Here is a 22,664-nt window from a genome sequence, read left to right as displayed (position 1 = left end):
TATCAAGTTGCTTATTGCCTTTTTCCCCATGTTTCTGAAAGAAGCCGCACCAGTTTTTTATTCAGTAGTATTTGCGAAAGGCGTCTGAAAGCAGCACAAGAAAAGTGATGTCACTTCAGCTTTCAAAGGGTTAAAAAAAATTGAATTTTGTCCTCCTACTAATTTCTTGCAAAGTTTCGGAGTCATTTCTTCTGTTTTTGAAAGAAGTCAAGCCAATGTGCTCAGCTTTCAAAGGGTTAACAAACAGCTGACTGATGATCTCAGCATCCCAAAATGCATCATGTTATAACTAAGCTTCAATTCACATTTAATCCAGTGTTGTTTCAATAATTATTCCATTAAAGGTTCAAGTCCTGAAACACTGTTATTTTTCTGCTCGTTTATTGCTATTAATTTTCTGTTTTTGCAAATTCCCCTGAGATGGTACATCGTAAGTAGATGAAATTTCTCCAATGATTGGACGTTTGAGATGAAATACTGCTCGACAAATATGATCTCAGTAGGCCTGACAGGGACGAAAAAATTAAGGTTCAAAAAATGCAATGCTGACTAGATTTTCCGCCATTTCTAATATTGTGTATTATATATGGTGGGTTTTTTTTTTGGATCATCACGAGACAAAGCTTATTAAAGGTTGTTGTTGTTGATGTGATTTTTAGTTTTTAAAATACTGACCAATGAACTTTCAAAGGGCCGAAGCTCAGCACATAATAGACCTACCTCCAAAGCCCTCGGCCCAATCATCACAAAACTTGCAGGATATATCCAGATTGATCAAATCAGTGAGCATCTGTCTGATCGTCATAAAACCTGTCTTTGATAACCAAGACTTTGATAACTATGACAAGCTGGGAGGCACTATGCTAAGTTAGCATGTAGCAAGGTGGTTAGTAAACCATTACCAGACCAGAAATAGAAGATCCTCCAATACCCTACAGGTCTGGTGTTGGACCACTTTGGTTTTGCTGTGAATTATGAAGGCGATGGAGAGGAAGTGGAAGATAAAAAACAACGTCAGTGTCCAAGCCAGTCGCACAAGCACCCTTCAAACAGTCAGTAGGTGAAAGACACGACATTGGTACCATGCACTCTATTGTCAGCTTTAATGTCAGCAGTAAATGGGCACTGACGTATGGCGCCATTATTGTTAAAAGAATTAAGAATTGAATTAAAACGTAACCGTAATAATTTTATTTTCACGTGTAACAATTTGTGAAATTAAAAGACCTCTAAATATGTTGGATTTAAGACAGTAAATATTCAACTCTATTTGAAGTTATATGCTCTGAATTCCTGTTTTTGAATTTTCCAGTCGGCCATTTCAAGGTTTGCGAATAAAAAAACACATTTTTCTTCCAAGTTCACAAATTCAGATTAAAAAAATAAATAAATTCAGATTAAAAAAAACAAAACATGCCTGGGTTTTTTATTTGCTCATCTGAACATGACTGTTAACATCTAAAAATGACCGGGTGAATTTACAGTAACTTACAGTAATATCCTCTTACTCACTTGTGCTGGAGCTTTTGACTGCATCACATGGTCATCCTCAGCAGATGTAGCTCTCTCAATTGTAATTGTAGGAATGTTGGACACTTGAAATATTTCGTGATTTAAAAAAAAAAGGAAAAAGTAGTTTTGCACAACTAACTAACATCTGGTCAGTCAGGAGCCTGGTGTTTATTGGTAGGTAATTTTGGTTTCCTGTGCACCTGCCTGTTTGAGTAAGGCCTCTTTGGGAGTCAGCTGATTTGATTTGAGTTAAATCAACACGCTGTCGGATGAGTTTTTGTGAGATGCCAGTCTGCCTCTACGTCCATCCCTCAGTAGCCAAAGGGGGGATGATAAAAAATGTAAATGCCTCCACTCTTGTCTCGGCCTGAGATGGACCTGACGTGATTTGCCCTCGGAAATATCTATTTTTCACGTCCTCATGCAGGGCCTTTTTTTATCTGAAGATCATCTGAATTCAGACACCTCGAGATTTGGCGTCGCAAATTATCTAATAAGAATGACCAATGAAATCACATCAATAATTAACACATTTTCCTGCTTGTATTCAAGCAACATATTCAACCTGCAGCGAAAGTATTTCTGTCAAGCTGCAATTTCATCAAAGTTAGTGTCATTAAATCTGACACTGGGCATTTATTCCTCATAGAACCACACTTATAAATAATTCAAACACTGAAGGATGCATTGAAACTATATATCTGGGAAAAATTTCGGCCTTATGCCAGGTATACTGACAGATTCTTTAGAAACAATGCGAGTTTGGATGCTGATAGCAATTCATATAATCATGTATCATCATATCCTGTAGGCTGTTGGTGCTCTGAGGCACTGTTTGGAAAATTAACTAAATGCGATGCCTGAATTAATCTAAAGTAAAAATGGGTCGGATCTCCTTTAAAATTTAAAGACCGAAGTCAAAACATTTGTGTGAGTATGAATCAAATGAAGATACTGTGTGAATAAAGACACAAATGAAACTGTGGACACAGAGAGAGAGAGAAACGTGCCAGAGGGAGAGGAGTTGGATTTCATTCAGCCAGCATTTCCCACCGACTGACTTGTAACGTAAGCTGCTTGGTGTCTTCTGATCCATAGTCAATACCCCGTCAAAATCACCTGTCAAAGTTATTGATACCAGCATTGCTTCATATCATACGACTCAGTGTACAGTGCCATCTGTGAACCAAGCAAATAAAGATTCCTCAAACTTTCAGGGACGATGGAGTGGTGACTTCTGCACACTTAATATATCTGACGTGATTATATTTTAAATTGCCTTGTTACCAACAAACAGGCAATCTACATTGCTCACAAAGGCCCAGGGTACAGTGCACTGTCATGGATATCTCGGATGCTTGTTTACGGCCTTGTGGCTCTGCCGGCCATGGATGAACCAAATTCATCCAGTCGTCTCCCTGGCAGTTGTGTTTGACCAGTGTATTGACTAATAGTTATTTTAAGTGCCCTGAAATTATAGAGGAACAATGTAGTTTGGCTGTTTGTTGGTAAGGAGGTCATGTTGAAATAAAATCACATCAGCAATTTTAAGCGATGCAGAAGTCGTCACTACATCTTCCCTGTAAGTATAAGTTCTTCGTAAGATCCCAGATTGGTTCTCCCTTATTCCATGCTAGCTATGCAAAGTGAAAAGCTCAAAATCATACAAAAATAATCCAGCAGAAGCAATGCCATTAACATTTTGAGGGGTATGAGGATTACAGTGTGACGATCTTCTTGGAAAAACATGGATTATTGGATAATTACGGCCATAAAATATGTTATTTAAAGCAATGTTTCTAGACCACAATACATGACAAGAACATTGACTGAAACAAGTTCAACATGATAAAAACAGAAATTTGTTCGTCATATGTGATGGTGAAGACGATGACTATGAGGTGTGAAGGAGGAATCAGATTTACCAAAGAGTCCGCTGCCTGTCCGTCCCTTCCTCATCAGGTACATAGCCCAAGACAGAGGGCCAGAGTTGGAGAATGCCCCAGGGTTCATGCTTCAATCCTGGGTGCAGAAGCAGCAACAGCTGGGGCCAAATTTCCAAAACCCAGAGGGAAGAGAAAAGAGGATATCAAGGGAAAAAATGATAAGATTAAGGCGGGGAAACAGCAAGAAGGAAAAGGGGCATTAAAGAAAGGGAAATTAACAAATGAATTAAGGTTGTTTTTTTGCGTTTTGTATGTCCAAAGTCCAAAACACTTTCAAAGAGAGCCAGAAAACTCATTCGGAAAGAAGAGCTTCAGCCTGTCCTCATTTTCACGAACTCCTTTTATACCCCTCATTCATCACCTCACCCCAACCTCACCCCTCCTTCCATCTCACCCTATATATTAGTAAAAACCAGGAAAAAAAGTGAGGAAGAGAGGAGGAGGAGGTGATGGAGAAGGAGGAGAGGAGCCAGTCAAGCTTAATTCATTCCCTCCTTCTCTAAAGCGTAGCCACAGGGGACGGGACTCCACTTTGCCCTCAGGCTCTTTAAAGCTGCTAATTTCATTTAGCTACTCAAATGATTTTCTCCCCTTTTTCCCTTCCTCCTCTCCTCCTCCTCCTCCTCGCCCTCCACTCCGACTATTTGGAAGTTCTGGTTAAAAATTGAGGTCACTCACTTGAGCGATAGTAGTTTGTTTGATTGATTCGTTCATTCAGTATTTTCTTTGTATCCGTGTTCATAGAGTTTGAATTTGACATCAGTTGTATGTACTATGATGTGTTCACCATCATCACATAAAGTCTGAAAGGGCAGAGACTGCAAGCTGGGGTGAGGACATCAACTCATCAGTGTGTAAACTCTCCTTCTGCGGACTTCTAGCGCTAGCCAGGTCAAGGTTTCCAAATGTATACATCAGTAAACACTGAGGAAGATGGAGAAGAAATCGACACCAGCTGAACAGGCTTCCTGTTCGCCATTGTACAAGTGTTGGAAAATAAAATGGACGACCTCTGTGCTACATCCTGGTCAGCGCCATTCAACCAGAAGGCGCTATTTCTATATGCCGATCTGACACCTTTACTTTACTATCATTTCAAAAGTATCACATATTCCAACAACAGAATGGACAAGAGAAACTTGTACGTTATTTACAGTTGGGCTACATTTTCAGTGAAGACAGAAACACTTCTTCTGAAGTACCATCTCTGGCTTTGCTGACAGCTGTCAATCAAAGTACAAGGAGGACGGTGTGGGTGTGATCTTGCTGAAAATGACCAGTTATAAGACGTCCCGTGCCTTCTTTGGTTTCCACCCCTAATTGTCAAAAGTGTGGTTGATTCTACAGCAGATTTCAACTTTGAGAGCATTAAACACATTGTTTTCTTTTTCCTACGGTCACTACCTGGAGCTCACATAAACATATTGGAGTTATGCTATGTAGCGTGTGAAATAGAGTATGGTGAATGTGCTAGGAAAGGTAGTATCGGCACGGTCGCTACCTGGAGCTCGCATAAATGGAGCCTGGGTTTGTTGAAGGTGGCGGTGCTGTTTGGGCTGAGAAAGCCATGTGTAAGTAAGATAAAGGAGGTTGTTGGGTTAGTATGGGGAGCAGTGAGACCTGGCATTAGGGGAGTGTCTCTGGGACGCCAGAGATCACTGTCTAGCCTCCTGGAGGTGTCGTGGGACCAACTAGACGAAACACTGGTGAAAGGAGGTTCCCACCTGATGACCCCAAAGACATGTTAGTTATCACTGCTCAATGGTCTGAATAGTTAAGCCTTGCCATAATAGCTTATCATAGGGCTTAGGAGGCTATTCACTGAGTGTTTATCCTTTCTCTAGAGCACAAACTTCTTGTGTTTATTTGAACTGAAATTCCTGGAGCTGATGATGGAAGTAGCTAACAACTGAGTCACCTCGCCTCCTTTGTATCTCTGTTGAGAGTTGAGCATAACTCAGTATCGATTTGGCAGTTAGGATGGACCGGTCACTTATAGGTTGCTTTGCTTCTGAGTAGCTGATTTGCAAATTTGCACATTGGGAATGGCTCATTGGTAGTGAAAAAAATGAGCATTCAGATCACAGGCAACCGCTCAAGTGGACATTCCTGAAGTCAGCATGCCAATGGCACACTTCCTCCAAACTTGTGACATCTGTGGCATCGTGCTATGTGATCATTTTACCAGTCAGCTACTCTCTGTTGGTTAAAGCTCAATAGAGATGCACAAGCAAACCTCAAGGTAGCACACATACTGGTAGACAGTGACTCCCCCAAAGGCCCTTTGGCCGGTGACATCACCGAAAAACCCCCTGTGTGGGCGTTTCAGAGAAAGACAGAGAGTGTGTGTGCGCTGGCTGCGACTGTGTGTGCAACTGCTCCCTGTAACCCTCAATGGCAACCTCAGACCATCAGACCAGCTGCGTGTGTGTGTCACTGGGTTATGGTGAGCCACAGTGGTTGTCTGAGGTGTGTGTGTTCGTAGTGAGCCAAAACCAGACCCACAGAAGCTCAGTTTATCCTGTGTGTGTGTGTGGACTGATGGTGAGTGAGTGTGGTTCTGGAGACATAAGTGCTCTGGTATCAAACACTTGCTTTTTTCCTCCTCTTGTTATTCTTTTGAATTTTGTGCAACACACACTATAATCATTGTGAAGTGGAAAAGACATGAAATCAAAAACAAATGACCCCTCTTTCTCTCTCTCTCTCTCTCTCTCCCTCACTCTTTCTGCCAGCGGCTGTCTGTCCCTGTTGTCCCCTGAGCTGGGGCCACCCTGAGGCCAATGACAGTGGCATGGCGAGGATCAATAGCCTACACACACACACATGCTGCCACCCTGAGCAAGGGATTGATGGAGCGATAGAGAGAGTCTGGGGAAAAGGAGACGTCCTCTGGTTTTATCGCTCCTTTAACGCCTCCGCATTCGATCACACACTCAAAACATTCATTTATTTTGCTGCTTTGATCATAGTTTAATCATCTCTCCTGGTATGAACAATTATTTAGAAAGAGAAACTCAAAATTAAGACGTCATTGATCTGAAAAGCTTTGAAAATAAAAATGAAAACAACGCTTTTACAGTCAAAAATAGGAATTTAGCGAATGAGGAGTGAATTAATTGATGATTAAATGGTGCTAATATTAAAGTTTTATGATGTCTAATGTATGAAATTTGCTTTAAATAAAGACACACACACACACACACACACACACACACACACACACACACATACACACACACAGTAAAAACAATAAAAAGGAGACGTTCAGTTCAGACGCTGCTCAGTAGATTTGTATCGAAGCACTCTCATCAATTGATCAGTGACGGAGGAGTTAGTAATTGTCTGTAGTTAACAGAGTAGCCAATTCTATCGCACACACACACCCGCACACACAGTACATGCACACACACCTCGTCTATAATTCATGGGGTGTATTGTGCGGATGCAGTTAACTGCTGCTTAAAAGTAATTAATTGATTTTCTGACATATCAGTTAGCAGCACCACCTAATGACACACACACACACACACACACACACACACACACACTGGGAATGCAGACTTGCACAGGGACTTGTCCTCCGATACTTAGGCAACACATAGATTTCCCTGCACATTAAACACACACACACATGCCTCACACAAAATTGTATAGCTGTAATTATTATTTTGAAAAGGGTTCGTTTGGACGCTGCTGCTTTATGGAATCAACTGCAAATGGGTGCTGCTGTTTCTGCCGCTGACAGATGGAGGAAGAAAGGTTGACGGTCACTAAAGGTCAGCAAAGGTCACCACTGATAACTGCTGAGAAGTCCAACCCCATACCTCTCTTGGCCTCTGGAACTCTCCAGGAACTAAATTTAGTCCCTAGTTTTACCCGTTCCCAAGACTCCTCAACGCTTCTTTGTCTACGAAACTGAAAAAACTTTATGTTAAAGTAAGAAGTTTGTTATAAACTACTGTAATCAGCTCTTAATAATGTCACTTTTTCCTCTGTAAATTCCACTAAAATTGGTGAAAAGTACTTTTAATGTGCAAAAAGCAATATGTGCATTAGTCCTTTGTCTGCGTGTGTGTGTGTGTGTGTGTGTGTGTTGAATTATTCAGCATGCCTCTGCGATGAGAGAAGATGGGCTTATTCTTGCTAAACTAAAAATTGATTTTCTGACACAAGAAATGAAGGACACGGAGAAAGAGAGATAGATAGAAAGACAGAGAACGAGAGAGAGAGAGAGAGCACACCTATTCAATCATGCACACAGCGCACAACACAACGTTCATTCTTTCAACGTGGAAACGTAAAAGTGGAAATAGATGGAGAGAGACAGAGAAAAGCGAGACAATGTTTCTGAGAGAGAACGAGCGAGAGACGGGATGAGACGGGATGAGACGGCACGGCAGAAAGAGAGATCGAGAGGAGGAGGATAGAAGTGCCTTAGGCTGTGTTTAGTGCAGTTTGAATGGCTGAGCAGGTGCATTAGAGCAGAAACTTTTAACTCTCTCACACACACACACACACACACACACACACAGCTGGCTGGACGGTGAACATGAACGTCACAACTTATCTGAAAGGTTTACTGCCAGGACGTCTAACTCTGTCCATTCCGTGTTGGCAAAGTACTTAAAGACGAACTCTTGACAGACGCCTCACACTAAGGCCGTGTCAGCGTGGACACAGTTTTCACTACGAGCCTTCTGTTCACACTAAAATGGAGCTTTTTCCCCCAACGCTATTCCGCATGTTTTCAGAAAGGTTGCTGGAGAATAGTCACAGACGCCCTTATGACCACTGAGTCAACAATCTGAACCTCTTCATTGTGAATGGTGCTTGCCCTTGGTGTGACCTAACTTTGTCTAAAATCGATGATTAATTCCTCAGTCCACATTCACATCCAGGAAATGATTGTCGCATCATTTAATAAAAGCAGGTAGTGCCTGACCATGAGCTGAATCTTGGCCCTGAAGAAGAGTCAGAAGGGCAGTGGCCTCAGAGAACTGTACAATGTAGCTGCCCTCTTGTAACGTTCTACAGCTGTCTGTGTACATAGTAAAAAGTAGGGGTGACAGTACACAGCCTTGAGGTGTGCCTGTGTTTGAAAGCCTGATGCTGGACATACGTCCGTTCACCAACACTTGCTGGATTCTGTTTGTAAAAAACTCTAAAAGCTACACTAAACACTGATCTGGTAGTTTAAAATAGGATGCAAGGTGGTTAAAATGTGGGGCTGCATCTTATTAAAAGCAGAAGAAAAATCAGCAAATAAAATCCTCGCATGGCATTTTGGTTTCTCCAGGTGCTTGTACACTTTGTCTAGGATAAAAAGTTTTGCATCATCGACGCCCTTACCAACCTGATACGCAAATTGTAAGGGGTCTAATTTGCCTTCTGTAAAGGCCCTGACACACCAAGCCGTCAGTCAAAGTCGGGCTGTCGGTGAGCGTCTGTCGCCCTAGTTTTTGCGGTGTGTCCCGCACTGTTGGCACTTCGGCATTGGCGGGTTTTCGGCCAATTGAGCATGTTGAATGTAGTCTTTGTAGTGTGTTCAGATGCAACTGACACAGGGCGACGTGAGGCGTCATAGACGACGCAACAGTTGGCTTTCGCTGCCGCTAGTTCTTTGATGTCGGTTTGGTGTGTCCGCACCTGAATAGACACCATCTTATCTTTTATAGTCTTTTCAAAAGTCTTCATGACAAGGGATGTAAGCGCAACACACCTGAAGTTGTTTAACTCCTTGGCATGTCTGGATTTGGCAACAGGCACGATGGTGGAGGTCTTCCAGATTTATGGTATCTGACCGCGTTCGGCACACATTCGAAAGAGTTATATCACACATAGATATCACACAAAAGCCAGGGACTGTGTCGTATTAAGTGGCATCTAATATAATGATAACTTGCTAGCTGGCCGCATGGACCTTCAGTTAGCGCCCTATCTTGAATTTACCCAGCTAAGGGTGTGATTTGGGACTGCTGTGACTCCCCACTGGATCAGCAATTTTTGTGTTGCTCCCATTACAAAAGTTTGACTGCTGCTGGCCACAGTGCCGGCTGAAATCAAGTTGCTACAGCCAACAACTGTAGGTCCATCTCCAGAGTTGTGGCCCACTCTCCCCCCAAGTAAAGTAGTGTCCGAGGCAACGAGTGAGCTGCTCATTATTAACAGGCACATACACCTCACTGTACCAGTCACCATAGACAGCCACAAAAATCAATGACTGTTTTTCATGGCCTAGATCATTTTTGACAGTTAGAGAAAGGTACTTCCAATCAACTTATTAGCCATTCCCACCCCTCAGGCTTTGGTTACTTAATGCTTTTTGTAGCACACGTATATGTGTATGTGCATGTTTGCATGCTAAGTAACCTCAAAGATTCTGAGAAAAAAGAAGAAACAGATCATCAAAGCGGAAGAACCCAGCAGAATCAGCCAATCAGACACCTTAAGCCCAACCACAAAGGGACACACAAAGTCCCAAACGACCCAATGAATAAATCAGAAGGCTTCGTCGCTGGAATTTACAATACAGAATAGGAGGGCGCTAATGGGTACAGGCTACACATACACACACATAAAGACGCTCACTTGTTAACCACAATGTGGGGACAAATGGGGATGAACGGAAGACAGAGGGTGAGGAGGAGTGAGAAAAGGGGTGAGGTGATTCTTTGCATGACTTCTTCGTTCACCGCAGGACTGAAGGGACCTCGCCTCGCCTTGAACAGGACACCTGTCCCGCCTGCTTTTACAGACACACGCCCGCCATCTCATCCATTAAGGCTGAGGGGGAACCAGTGTGGTTTGGGAGGAAAACGGGTTGGGAGCATCGAAGCTGTGGATGATCAGAGGCTTTGTCGATTGTCAGATGGCTGCTCTCTGTCGGCGGTTTCTCGAAACTTCGGAGGAGGTTAGAGTCAGCGGGGAAGTGTAGCGAAGCAAAGAGGGGGACTGGAAATAGAGGTGGGCCGTGACACACACAGTGGTTATAGTTCATTGTGTACAGGTGGGTATAGCTGCAAATGATACTGTCTTACTAAATGAAATGTATGTGAAAGTGAAAGTGAAAGAAAACTATAAGATGTCAAGGTTTATCTCCATAACCCCGACCCAACTGCAACCGAAACATAACCACTGACTGCCTTGGAATGGGTTCAGCTTTGCCATGAATATGGTTCTGTGGCCGAGCTGGTGGTTCAAACACACACACAGAGTAACACTAACATTTTCAGAATTGACAGCGAACAGAAATAACGCCAAAGCCAAAGACAGTTAGTGGATCTATGGTTGTAAGAGGTGACGCCGCACAACAATACGAGAGAAAAAGATATCAGTCATATTGATTTTCGAAGGCCAATTGGATATTTTTGGATTACAGCTGCCAAAGTTTGACATTTTGAGAAGTGAAAGTGCTGCCTGAGGCTCTTGTCGAGTGCAGCCTATCAGTGTTGGGACAGTTGATCATCACAGAGCAATAAAAACATTTACAAAGAAATATAATTAGTTATCCTGCATGTTCTTCTTCTTCTTTCTTCTTCTGAGGAAATCATACTTCCCATGCGCGAAAAATCACCAAACTTTGCACAAATGTCCAGTCCCATGCCAGATTGCCTCAGCTGCAAAAACAGGCCAGTAGTCCTGATGGTGGCGCTACAGCAAGCCTCTAAAGTTCAAAACTTTGAGAATTCATAACAAATCAACCATATGTGCTACAGCTTTGGAACTTTCACTTTGAAATTTGCTTTTCCATGGCATGGATGGCTACTGTCTGGCACCCTGATGCTTGGCTTAGTCAATTTGTGAAGCCACACATGAACTGTCACTTGCCAATTAGCTCAGTGAGATAGAAGACGGACCTCAGTCTCAGAAGTTGTGAGTTCAAGCCTCAGCTAAGGCAGAACGGACATTCTAATGTGAAAGTCCTATGTTCAGGCATCATGCTATGTGGATTAGAGACTACCAAGGTTAAAATAATTATGATCCAGGCAGTTTCGTGGAGAGACAAATACTCTTTATCAACACTTTTCCCTGTTATCCCTTGTCTCTTTTCCCTGTTTATTTGGCTTAGCTATCAGTCAATATCCAATAGCTACTTTTACATTAAAAAAATGTTTTCATCTTGCCTAATTTTTTAAAATTGCCCGGCCCTGACCAATTCTTTTTGTTTTTGGCATCCGCCTTTAGTCAGGCGGTGTCCTGTTTGACGGACTCACTCTATCAAAGGCAGCAGCAGCAATACGCTTCCACTCACTGCCACTCACTTTTCTTTGGTTCGATGACCTCGCTGCCCACCAAACAACAGGCTGTGTGCTTTCTAACCTCCTGCTCACCCACAAGCACCTCGACTTCTACATCAGAAATATTCGTTTCCTTGGTTTTCCTCTTGGTCACTGTGCTTTAGCATTAATGAGGTGCTGTGCATTGACCATTAACACTTGAATGTGGGCGTGTAGGGGGCGGGATATGAACGGACCAAAACCTCTTACAGCATCCACTGGTAGAGGTCAAAGGTCATTGAGCAGGAGTCAGCGGAGGACATGGTGGAGTCGCACCAACAGCCATGTGTTATCTTTACAAGGGCAGACCAGCTCATGGAGCAAAATGCACATCGAGACAAATTAAACTCCACAGCCGTCTCCAAAGTATCACAATGTGTGAAACTGCACCAGTCGACTCTTTGAAGACGCCAGCGCAGACACGCTCCAGAAACACTGAAGTGATTAAGCAAGCAAGCGAGTTGGAAGGAAGTGAGCGAGGGCAGCAGAGAGGGAGGAGAGATGAAACGGAGGAGAGGAAATGAAGGGATCTTCATTGGAGCTCCATCTTCCTGCTGCAGCTGACGGAGGAGGACAGGAGGAGGGGAACGCTGTAAGAAACAGAGACACCGAGCTCCTGCTTACGGAATGCACTGTAAAATTACAGATCTTTATCAAGTGTAGTGTCAAAGCCAAATATATCTTCTTCTGTGCCGTAAAGCTGTGGCCTGGGAACCGGACAAATATGCAAGCTCCTGTTTTGTTTGCTCTGGCAGGTGCTTCTGGCTCATGCTGGACTGATCACAACCGATCACGCTTATAACTGTGTCCAGGCCAGTTGTTAAAAACCGGAGGAACCGCTGTTTTAGAATCCAAAAATAACCCACGATCAAACTTGTGTAACGTAAACTGGGTGACGTGGGAATCCACGATAAAACCACCAGCTGAGTGTTGACATTTTTTGCAGGGGGGGAGGTGCACAGATCAAACAGCAGTAGCAGGCTGTGTGATGTGTGGCCAGATCGCCACATGGGAACCACTGTTTGTGTGTAGGTGTGTAGACCGCATGTGTATGCACGTGAGTGTGTGTGTGTGTGTGGAAGGGAGAAAAAGAGAGATGGATCCATAGAAGGCAGTCTGTGCTTATTCCCAGGCTTCAAAATAAGAGCCAGAGATCACAGCTGGACAAATGACCCACAACACACACACACACACACACTACAATACAAATAGGAAGAATGAAAGAGAGACTTTATTGGGTCCTTATGGGGCTCTTGGTGTGTATCATTGTGATTATGTGACTAAACATAAACATATGGACGCTGTGTGTGTGTGTGTGTGTGTGTGTGTGTGTGTGTGTGTGTGTGTGTGTGGTCTTGAATCATAATGATTGCAGCAGACAACTGTGGTATAAAACCCTACTGGATGCAATAGCTGGACAGCAGGAAGTGACTCACACTTGCGCACACACTCGTCAACATGGCAGCACGAAAGGAAAGTAATACACATTAGTAGTAAAGGAAAAAATCTCTCTCTCTCTCTCCAAAAAAAAGAGAGAAATGAAAAGGAAACCACATCTATGTAAGTGTTATATGTGCCCATATGCTTGCTGAGGATATTCATGATCCCCACAGGATGAACCCTTTCCTCTAATTACGCACATATCGTTTTAAATCTGAGGCATGCATGGACTTCAAGCAGCTGATCTGGTCAAACGTCTCAGGCTTGTCAGGTCTGAAGACAGTGACCAGTTGAGAAATAGTTGTTGTACGCGGTAAACTGAAGGGAGGAGAAGGAGGGGTTTCTGGTAACACAACAGTTCTAATTTCTCATAAGTCCTTCCTTTCTTTCTTTCATCTACTCTATCCTTTTTTCCATCTCATGCTCAATGACTTCCCAACATCAGCAGCATGCTGGGAAGCACATTTGTTTTCTTCTTGTAAGCAATCAAATGGCATGACTGAATCATTCTACTCTGGCATGGTTGGACTGCTGACTGAATTTAGATTTTAGGTTGTATAGAAATGTGCATTTCACCACTAAAGCCTAGTTCACATTACACGATTTTCACCATCTGAGGATCTTGAGAGCCACCTTGGGTCGGAGGTGAGTCGGCAGACAGTCTGCCACGACAAGTCCTCATGTGTGAACAAGCCAAGGAGCAAGTTGCCCCCTCGTCTGCGACTGGGACTGGATATCTGGCATGCTAGAGAACTGGAGAAGTCTGACACGACTGACAAAGAGGACGGAGGAAATGTCAGGAGGAGAAGCCGCAGGGTTGCCAGGTCTGCTTATTAGCCGCGACGTTGTTTACGTCACACTCTGAGCTACACGTTTTGTTACTTGCTCACGCCCCCCATTGCCCCGAAAAAGGCGCATTCTGTATAAACAAAAGTAGGTAGGCGGCATTTTGCTGCACTCCCTGATTTTGTTTTTATACTGCCAATGCTGAAAAAACACTGATTTGGCTTTCCTGCAAATTTGCACAACTCCTGTCTAAAAAGTGCTGCTGACAAGCCGGCAAGCAACAACAACAATGGCGGCGTCCACAGGATCCCGGGGAGCGCGTTGTGTTTGGACCCAGGATAATAAAGAACATCCATGCCTTTACGATGTGTCGTCTCCAAGTTTGGTGACGTCACCGCGTTATCTGGGGCTCTGTCGGCGACGGCTCGGTGGAGAAATCTTGTGGCGTGCACACACAGTTTACCAACTTACAGCCACCTTTTTTTCTTGCTTTTGCTGGCACATTGCTGCATCACCACCACCTGTTGATCAGTGGAATAGTGTGACGCCATTGGCAGGAATGTGGATCACATCACCATCATGCACGGAAATAGACAGGCAACATGAGAAGAGAGACAGTTACAGTTTACTTATAAAACTCTCCACGGTATGAGCAGAGTGACCGTCCTCTACTGACCAATCGACGGACTGCAGTGTTCACAGCTCCACCTTTTAGTATCAGATCTGTGTGCTAGGTACCCCAACAGAGGGGGGACCAAAGATGGGGATGGCAGGGAATGGTTCCATTGGCTCCCTCTTCCCTTCTTCCTGTTCCTGGACTGCCAAAATAACAGTTTCCATTTCTCGTTTTGTGCTGTTGTTTTCATGCAGGAGCGCACACACACACACACACACACACACACACACACAGTTAAAGTCCAGTCAGCCCTCTCTTGTGGTTATTTATTGTAAAACTCTGCTTGGGTTGTGGCTTTGGTGTGTGTGTGTGTGTGTGTGTGTGTGTGTGTGTGTGTGTGTGTGTGTGAGAGAGAGAAACAGAGAGAGGTGGTGCGTGCGGTTTGCAGCATGGCAAACCACGAGACTATAAATGCAAAGCTGGGCTGCCACATGCAGACACACACTAATCCTCTCTTTCTCTGCTTTTACTCATTCGTTTATTGAAATTTCTGCATTCAAACTGCACAGACAAGAATTTGCATTGAAAATCAGCTCTGTCATATATCGTCGTGACGTATGACAAGTGTCTGCATGTTAGAAAGAAACACAAAATATGTATACACCATATATTTCCCCCTACTGTTGCAAAGTGTGTGTCTGTGTGTGCTGAATGTGAGGCCTTGTGTTTCCAACGGTCGTTCTGCCACACACATCCTCTTTGCTTCCTTCTTCCCTCACTGTCTCCTCTGTCTGTTACAACCCCCCTCCCTCTGTCTCTCTCACACACACACACACACACACACATGAGCAATAGATATTTTGAAACAGTCAAAAGGCTTGTTGGTGTTTCTCAAAGTCAAGGATCCTTCCATGGGAGGACGGGTCCTACAGAGGCAAGGCAAGAGTCCTCCCTAGCATTCAGTGAACACACATTGGAGCAGGCTAACGAGTGCCCCCAGGTGTGTGTCATTAACCCTCAGCAGCCTGAGGAGGTTACCTGCAGGACATTTCAATCAATACGTTTACATGCACGCAGTCGTCGAGCTAAACTCATAGCTCGGCTAATCAGTCAAGTCGGACCCCTCGTCTTGTCTTCTGACCAAGTACATCAGACTGAACTAGTTCCGGTTGACCCGAAGAGGAAGCTAATGACAAATGATGATGGCGGAGATGGATGTCGCTGTGGCTCTGTACGTTTCATACGTGCTTTACGTGTTAATTATATTACAAATGCGGTCTACCATGACTCTCTTTTTGCTGCTTTTACACTGCCAGATTTTCAGCGAATGTTGGGCCGTTTTGCCGGCAAGCTGCGAGCGTTTAGACACACAGAGCTGGATTGGCGAGTTGATCCGTGGTGCCCAATTTTCCGCCTCGTAGGGTAGGCATATTGGTGGAACCCTTTTAGTTTAAACAGACCGAGGTGGCCTTCTGCAACGGGAGGGGCTGTTGAAGACTCGTGGGAGAGGCTGTTGATGACGCCGCACGTGCGAGCCACTGGCGGTGGATAAACAGGAAACAGCTGATAGCTGGAATTAGCGAGCAGCTAGTAGTAAGAGGGAAACGCAACCCTGACAGACACTGTAAAGATGAGCAACTGGGGAGACAAGGAATTGCACGCCCTCCTTGTCTTTGTAAATGAAGAGGCCATTAACCATCAGATGACGGGGACGGTGAAGAACGGGCCGACTTACGAGAGAATCGCCGAAGGACTGACCAGCCGCGGCTTCCCTCCCACGTCACTGTTTACGTCACACGCTGAGCTACATGTTTTGTTACTTGCTCACGCCCCCCATTGCCCCGAAAAAGGCGCATTCTGTATAAACAACCGTGTGCAAAGAAGCTCAAATAAAGAAACAAACCTCTCGTAGGAAAACAACATTAGAGTAAATGCTAGTTTCTTGCCAAACAATAAATATTCGGTGATCTCAGCATGAGCTGGTTTTATTTATCGTCACGATCATTAGAAAAGAGGATTACCTAATCATCATTGCAAAACATGGTGAACACTTACAGTATGCAGTACAGTAGCAGACATAACGCAATCTCTGTCACCAGTGACATCAGCAGACATTCCAGGCTGCTGCAGCTGTCACTGAGAGAGTCACAGTCATATCAGTGTGTTTAATAATGTAGCATGATTTCCAAAGACACTGTCAAACCCCCACGACATTACTAAGGCGTGTTTGTCTGTGATAGTTAACAGATGCAGTGAGTGGACGTGGAGCAGTCTGTGGCACAGATTGTTTCACTATTAAAATCTGATGACAAGTTAAGAGTACTGGTTTAAGTCGCTGTTTAGCTGTGCATCAAGACAAAAAGCTGATTTATTATATAATTATAACTCTATTTTACTGATAAAACAATGTAAAAAAAAAGTGCTTATTGGCAACTTAAATAAAATTAAATTAAATTAAATTAAATCAAATTAAATTAAATTAAATTAAATCAAATTAAATTAATTAAATTAAATTAAAAAATATATATACTCTGATGAAGAAATAAAGGTTTATGTCATTTAAATTCTTAATATTCGCTCAATGGGATTTCTAGCTAGTGTCTGTCATTGTAATTTGGGGCTTTTGACCCGAACAAAACAAAACATTTGACGATATCATCTTGGGAACTTTGTTAAAATTATAACTCTATTGTACCGATACAACAATGTAAAAAAAAACTTCCATTACAAATGAAGGTGCCACAATTCAGTGCTTATTGGCAACTTCAATAAAAGGAAAATTAAATTAAATTAAATTAAATTAAATCAAATCAAATCAAATCAAATCAAATCAAATTAAATTAAATTAAATTAAATCAATTAAATTATATTAAATTAAATTAAATCAAATCAAATTAAATTAAATTAAATTAAATTAAATTAAATTAAATTATATTAAATTAAATTAAATTAAATTAAATTAAATTACATTAAAAAATATATACTCTGATGATGAAATAATGCTTTATGTCATTTAAATTCTTAAAATTTGCTCAGTGGGATTTCTAGCTTGTGTCTGTCATTGTAATTTGGGGCTTTTGACCCGAACAAAACAAAACATTTGACGATATCATCTTGGGAAATTTGTCTCACACTCTCGCAGGAACCTGATACGTAACTGCGGTGCTGAAGTGACCTCCTAACAGTGGCACCGGGCTCATTATTCACCAAAGAAAGCACAAGTGTGCTTTGACATTGTGATAGGTGATGAATGTGAAAAAGCTGATACATAAGTGTTGTGTGAGAAAACACAAGTGGTCTGTGAACACATGCATGTGTGAATGTGGCGACACACTCAGAGTCAGCATCACCTCTTTTAAAATCAGCCTGAAGCAGGCCCGTGGAGTTTCCTCTGCTACACTTTGCTGTCTCCTGATAACACACTTTCTTTCTGTCTCTGCAACACACACACACGCATACACACACACACACACACAGAGCAGGTGGAGCCTCCAGATAACCAGAATCAGCTCTAGACAGGCACGTGAGATGTGGCAATGAAAGGCGAACAATGTCGCCAAGTGGAAAGTGGCTGATGTGGCATGCAACGTGATGGGGTCAGATGTGACGAGGCGTAAATTAAAGAAAAAGAACTGCAGAAAACAAGCTGCAAAGTAGTTTGATATATGAACAGAGGGACGGGACCTGTGCGGACTTAACACGCAGATGATGGAAACGCACAAAAACAACTTGGAGTGTCTCACTCTCAGCCAGACGTCTGAGATATATGGAGCGGGAAAGGAGGGATTTCTCCCACAAACACACACAAACACATACACACCTCACGTCATGACGTTTTCCTTCGAGGTCAAGTGTCAAGGAAAATACATAGGACATATTTTTGGGGGCAGCAGTAGCTCAGTCCACAGGGACTCGGCTTGAGAACCAGAGGGTCGCTGGCACAAGTCCCCATATGGACCAAATATGGAGCGTGGACTCACAACTGGAGAGGTACCAGCTCACCTCCTTGGCACTGCAGGGGTGCCCTTGAGCAAGGCACCGAACCGCCAACAGCCCAGGGCGCCTGTCCATAGGCAGCCACCTCGCTCTGTGCGTTTTGGTGTCGTCAGTTCAGTAACACTAAATGCAAACATCGGTTGGAAGCTAACAGTAAACTATCTTGTATTGTGCTATCTGCCTCAGCTGAAAGAGCTCAGATAAACTGAAGCTCAGATAAGTCAGAGCAGATAATCACACACACACACACACACACACACTGAGCTGATAAAGCAGCAGTGTCTGGTAGATTTATTCAAACAGACTACACACACACATGTATGTGCACATGTAGACGGAGATAAAGCAGCAATGCGAGTTCGGTAGATTTGATGTTACGGACGTGATGTGTTGACATAACCGCTCGCCAAGAACCAATAGGATTGCATCACAGATTAAATTCACATTGACTGTTAACCACTGCTGGGTTAACCACATGTGATTGGATCAGTTTTTACTGGTTAAAATCATCCATGCTGTGGTTTGATCATCAGCGCGGATTCTTTGTGGACGAACCCTCGACGACATGTTTCGGAAATTTGAGGTATGTCTACTGAAGAAATCAAGATCTTCTCGTCCCGCAGGGGAGATATTTCTTAAATTAGCCACAGAGTCAGTTGGGAATTGACGCCGTCTGTTGAGTTATTTGAAAAGTACTGTCGACGGAGAGATAAAGACGGACTGCTCACACCGCGACGTAACTGCCAGGAAACCGGGAGATAAGCTGTGAGCGATCATTGCCAAGATACACTGGGAGAGCACAGGACAGAGCCTTGCTGACCTACAATGGGAAAGGGATTGGTATATTTCCTGACGACACCCACTTTCACAGGCGCTCAGAAGGCATTATGGAGACGTAAAGGAGTTCGTTATGACGTGATGTTTCCGGCTAGGTTGGGGATCTCATACAAAGACGAAAACAACAAATTTCTTGTTCCCCAAATAACTCTGTGTGTGTGTGTGTGATTTTATGTAAAAAACATTTTGTAAAGAGAGAAAACTGTCACAGTCTCCCTCCCTCACCTGCACCCTGCCAGCCAGCCACGCCCCCCTCATCAAGACAACTCCTCTCACCTGCCTCCTGCCTCCAGCTGCAGCTCATCAGCCAATCAGCCTGGTATATAAGCCTCTCCAGCACACACACGCACTCTTTGCCAGATTGTTCCTCGACCTCATGCAAGACACTGCAGCACTCACAGAACAGTATCTAACTCTCAGACTGCTCTCGGCTCACTCGCTCACCGCTGAAACTACCAGCAAATTTTTGATATGCTTGTTTAGGTTAATTTAGGATTATAAAAAGTGTAGTTTTACTATAAAGCAGCATCTGGTGAAAGAGCACATCAGAATTTAGCCCAGATGAGAAATATTATCAAAAATAAACACACTTACAAACAAAGTTAATCAAGCCACGCACACACAGAGAAATACCTAAACCGCACTGATGACCTTGAAATACATCCATGCAGAAATACGCTTACCTCGTGCACAGTCGGATTGATAGGACGACAGTGACTCAAAGATGCTGTTGGATGCCATGAAATTATTATCTTAAGATTTTCCTTCCTCTCCAGCCTTTTTGAAATCTGCACATGAATAGAAACGTCACACAAACACACACAGACAATGAAAGGTCAAGAGGAGGTCCTCCAACATTCGTGGCCAATCTCTAAACCACAGACCACATCTATCTGTGCGGGCGGGTGCATTTGTACGTGAAGGACTGCGGTATGTCATCACTGATTCACACCAGTATGAGTGAGGATCACACCCAACACAGCATGCACGGAGCAAGATGGCTGCCCCGTGTCAAGCCCCTCAACTTTGCTTTTTTCCTTCTTTTCTTTTTACTTTTTCGCAACATGCACACAGCCTTAGTAAGCCCTATCATATAATATGATGAACAACTTCCGCACATCAGATCATCAGTGGACAACACTTCGACAATCTTTCTACAGTCAGGCTTCCACCTCACAGTCTGCGTCGCCATTTTCTCATTTCCAAAATGTCTGTAAGCATAGGTCAAAGTTTCTTTCATTGCACAGATCGTTCGGCTCTGGTCTGACCAATCAGACTCGGCTTTACATCACTGCTTCAGCACAATGAAGTGGTGAGGCATGAACACGGTCATTGGCACCGCCTTCATCTGTAAGGCTCTACAGAGGGTGATGAAAACCGCATGAGAACATGAGAATGGGGCTGCCATCCATCGCACGGCACTGGATTAAAAACCAAGATAACTGCATCAAGCATATACTACATGAGCTCAGAAATGGAAATGGAAAACCATTGTCAGCAAACACAGTTTGTCACCTCATCTACAAATGCAAGTTCAGACTCTACCGGGCAAAGTGACAGCCATATATCAACGACATCAAGAAACGCTGCAGGCTTCTCTGAGTAACTGTGACTGACACAAAGTGGAAAAGTGTGCTGTGGTTTGATGAGACCAGATTGTTACCAGCTCAAAGTTCAAAGCCAGCATCTGTGATGGTATGGAGGTGTGTTAGTGCCCATGGCATCATGGGTAACTTGCACATCTGTGAAGGCACCATGAAGGTTGAAGGGCACATACAGGTATTGGAGCAACGTATGCTGCTATTCAAAGTCTTTCTCAGGCATGTGGCTGCTTATTCCAGTAAGACAACGCTAAACCACTTTCTGCAAGTGTTGCAACACTGACGCTTCATAGTGAGAGAGCGTGGGTACTGGTGTGGCCTGCAGTCCAGCCCTGTCTGCCACTGAACATGTGGAGTGCAGTCTGATGCACAAAACTCGACAACAGAGACCCTGGACTGTTGAGACACTGGAGTCGTAGAAGAAGAATTTCACCTTCACAATTTCAACAGTCTTCAGTTCCCAAAAAGGAAAAGGTGACGTCACTCAGTGGTGAACATGCTTCTGTCCCAACTTTATTATAACATGTTGCAGGCATCAAATTCAGAAGAAGGCAGTGGTGATAGATGTAGCTCAGGAGAGACTGGCAATCTGATTGATGCAATATCGCATATCAGTCTCAGTGGGCAGTTACCCAGCTGGGGAAGCAGTGTTGTAAGCACATGCGTCGTCCCAACTCTGATTTAACCACCAGTCGCTCTACCCACAAGGTGATGTAGGGAGTGATCAGACGCAGTCAGAAGCACGGACGCTTTAAACTTTTGCAAGTTTGTCCACAAATTCTTTGCAGAGTCACAGCTCAACTAGCTAGAGCTTTTGAAACTGAGCTTAAATGAAACTGAAACTGTCATCATATTTATGAGAGAACAGCAGGAAGGAATAAACGGGTGATGTAGTTAAAAACAACTTGTAAAAGTTGACAACTGTGTACTCAGTATTTGTATGATGCAGCAATAAAAGAAGGATCCTTGCAGAACATAAATAGTGGAGGTAAAGACGCTGTGGTTGTGGTATTCTTACCCCAGCCGCAGTGTCCCCCGTCCAGGGCAGAGTTGATAGAAAAAGCTCCTTGTGGTTTTTCCAGCAGACCGGTGACTCAGATGCAAAATAATCCACAAAACTCTCCCGTTCTTTCAGCCTTTCTCCACTTGTGGTATCTCTATCTGTCTCTTGACTTGCTTATAGCTCTTTTCTGCTTCCGCTGTTTCTCTCTGGCGCCATACACATCTTCCTTTATCTCTCAACGCTCTTTATGACTCTCTCTCTCTCTCTGGTTTTGGTATGTGGTTCTCCAAATCCCCTTGTTGATGACTTTTTGTCTTCAGAGTTGAATCTCTTCCTGACATCAAGTGTCACCAATGAGAGATTGTGTTTCTCTTCTATTATGTGGCATCGTGGCTTTTGAGTAGGTATATATGTGTGTGTGTGTGTGTGTGTGTGTTGGTGTGTGTGCATGTGTGTGTAATCAAACTAACCACCTGCCCCCATCAGCCAGCAGTTTTCATCGAGGAAGTAGCTGTGGTTAGAGCAAGCAAAATGGAGGGAGAGGGCGTTGTGGTGTATGTTTTTGAGCGCCCATATGTGCATTTGTGGTTTGCGTGTGTGTTTGTGCAGCGGTTGTTAGAGAGAGTGAGTGAGTCACCTTTACTTCAC

General features: G+C 43.6%; 1 protein-coding gene across 4 annotated transcripts in view; it reads right to left on the bottom strand.

Moving 5' to 3' along the window:
- runx1 (RUNX family transcription factor 1) overlaps window positions 1–22,365 on the bottom strand; it is a 42,119-nt gene extending 19,754 nt beyond the window's left edge. For 2 of the 4 annotated variants that reach the window (XM_050063255.1, XM_050063259.1), the window contains exons 1-3: window positions 22,032–22,048; window positions 20,096–20,200; window positions 3,438–3,556 (exon numbers count right to left, since the gene is read on the bottom strand). In XM_050063255.1, coding sequence (XP_049919212.1) covers window positions 3,438–3,525 — 88 coding nt within the window. In that variant the 5' untranslated portion in view covers window positions 3,526–3,556; window positions 20,096–20,200; window positions 22,032–22,048. Of the gene's footprint in view, window positions 1–3,437; window positions 3,557–20,095; window positions 20,201–22,031 lie in introns of all 4 variants that reach the window. The other 2 variants (XM_050063257.1, XM_050063256.1) reach the window with 2 other exon arrangements.
- Between the last annotated feature and the right edge of the window lie 299 nt (window positions 22,366–22,664).

The sequence above is a fragment of the Epinephelus moara genome, chromosome 15 (genome assembly GCF_006386435.1).
Source record: "Epinephelus moara isolate mb chromosome 15, YSFRI_EMoa_1.0, whole genome shotgun sequence".
Classification (NCBI taxonomy): domain Eukaryota; kingdom Metazoa; phylum Chordata; class Actinopteri; order Perciformes; family Serranidae; genus Epinephelus; species Epinephelus moara.
Note: the sequence above shows the minus strand (reverse complement) of the source record. Positions and strands in the feature narration are given on the sequence as shown.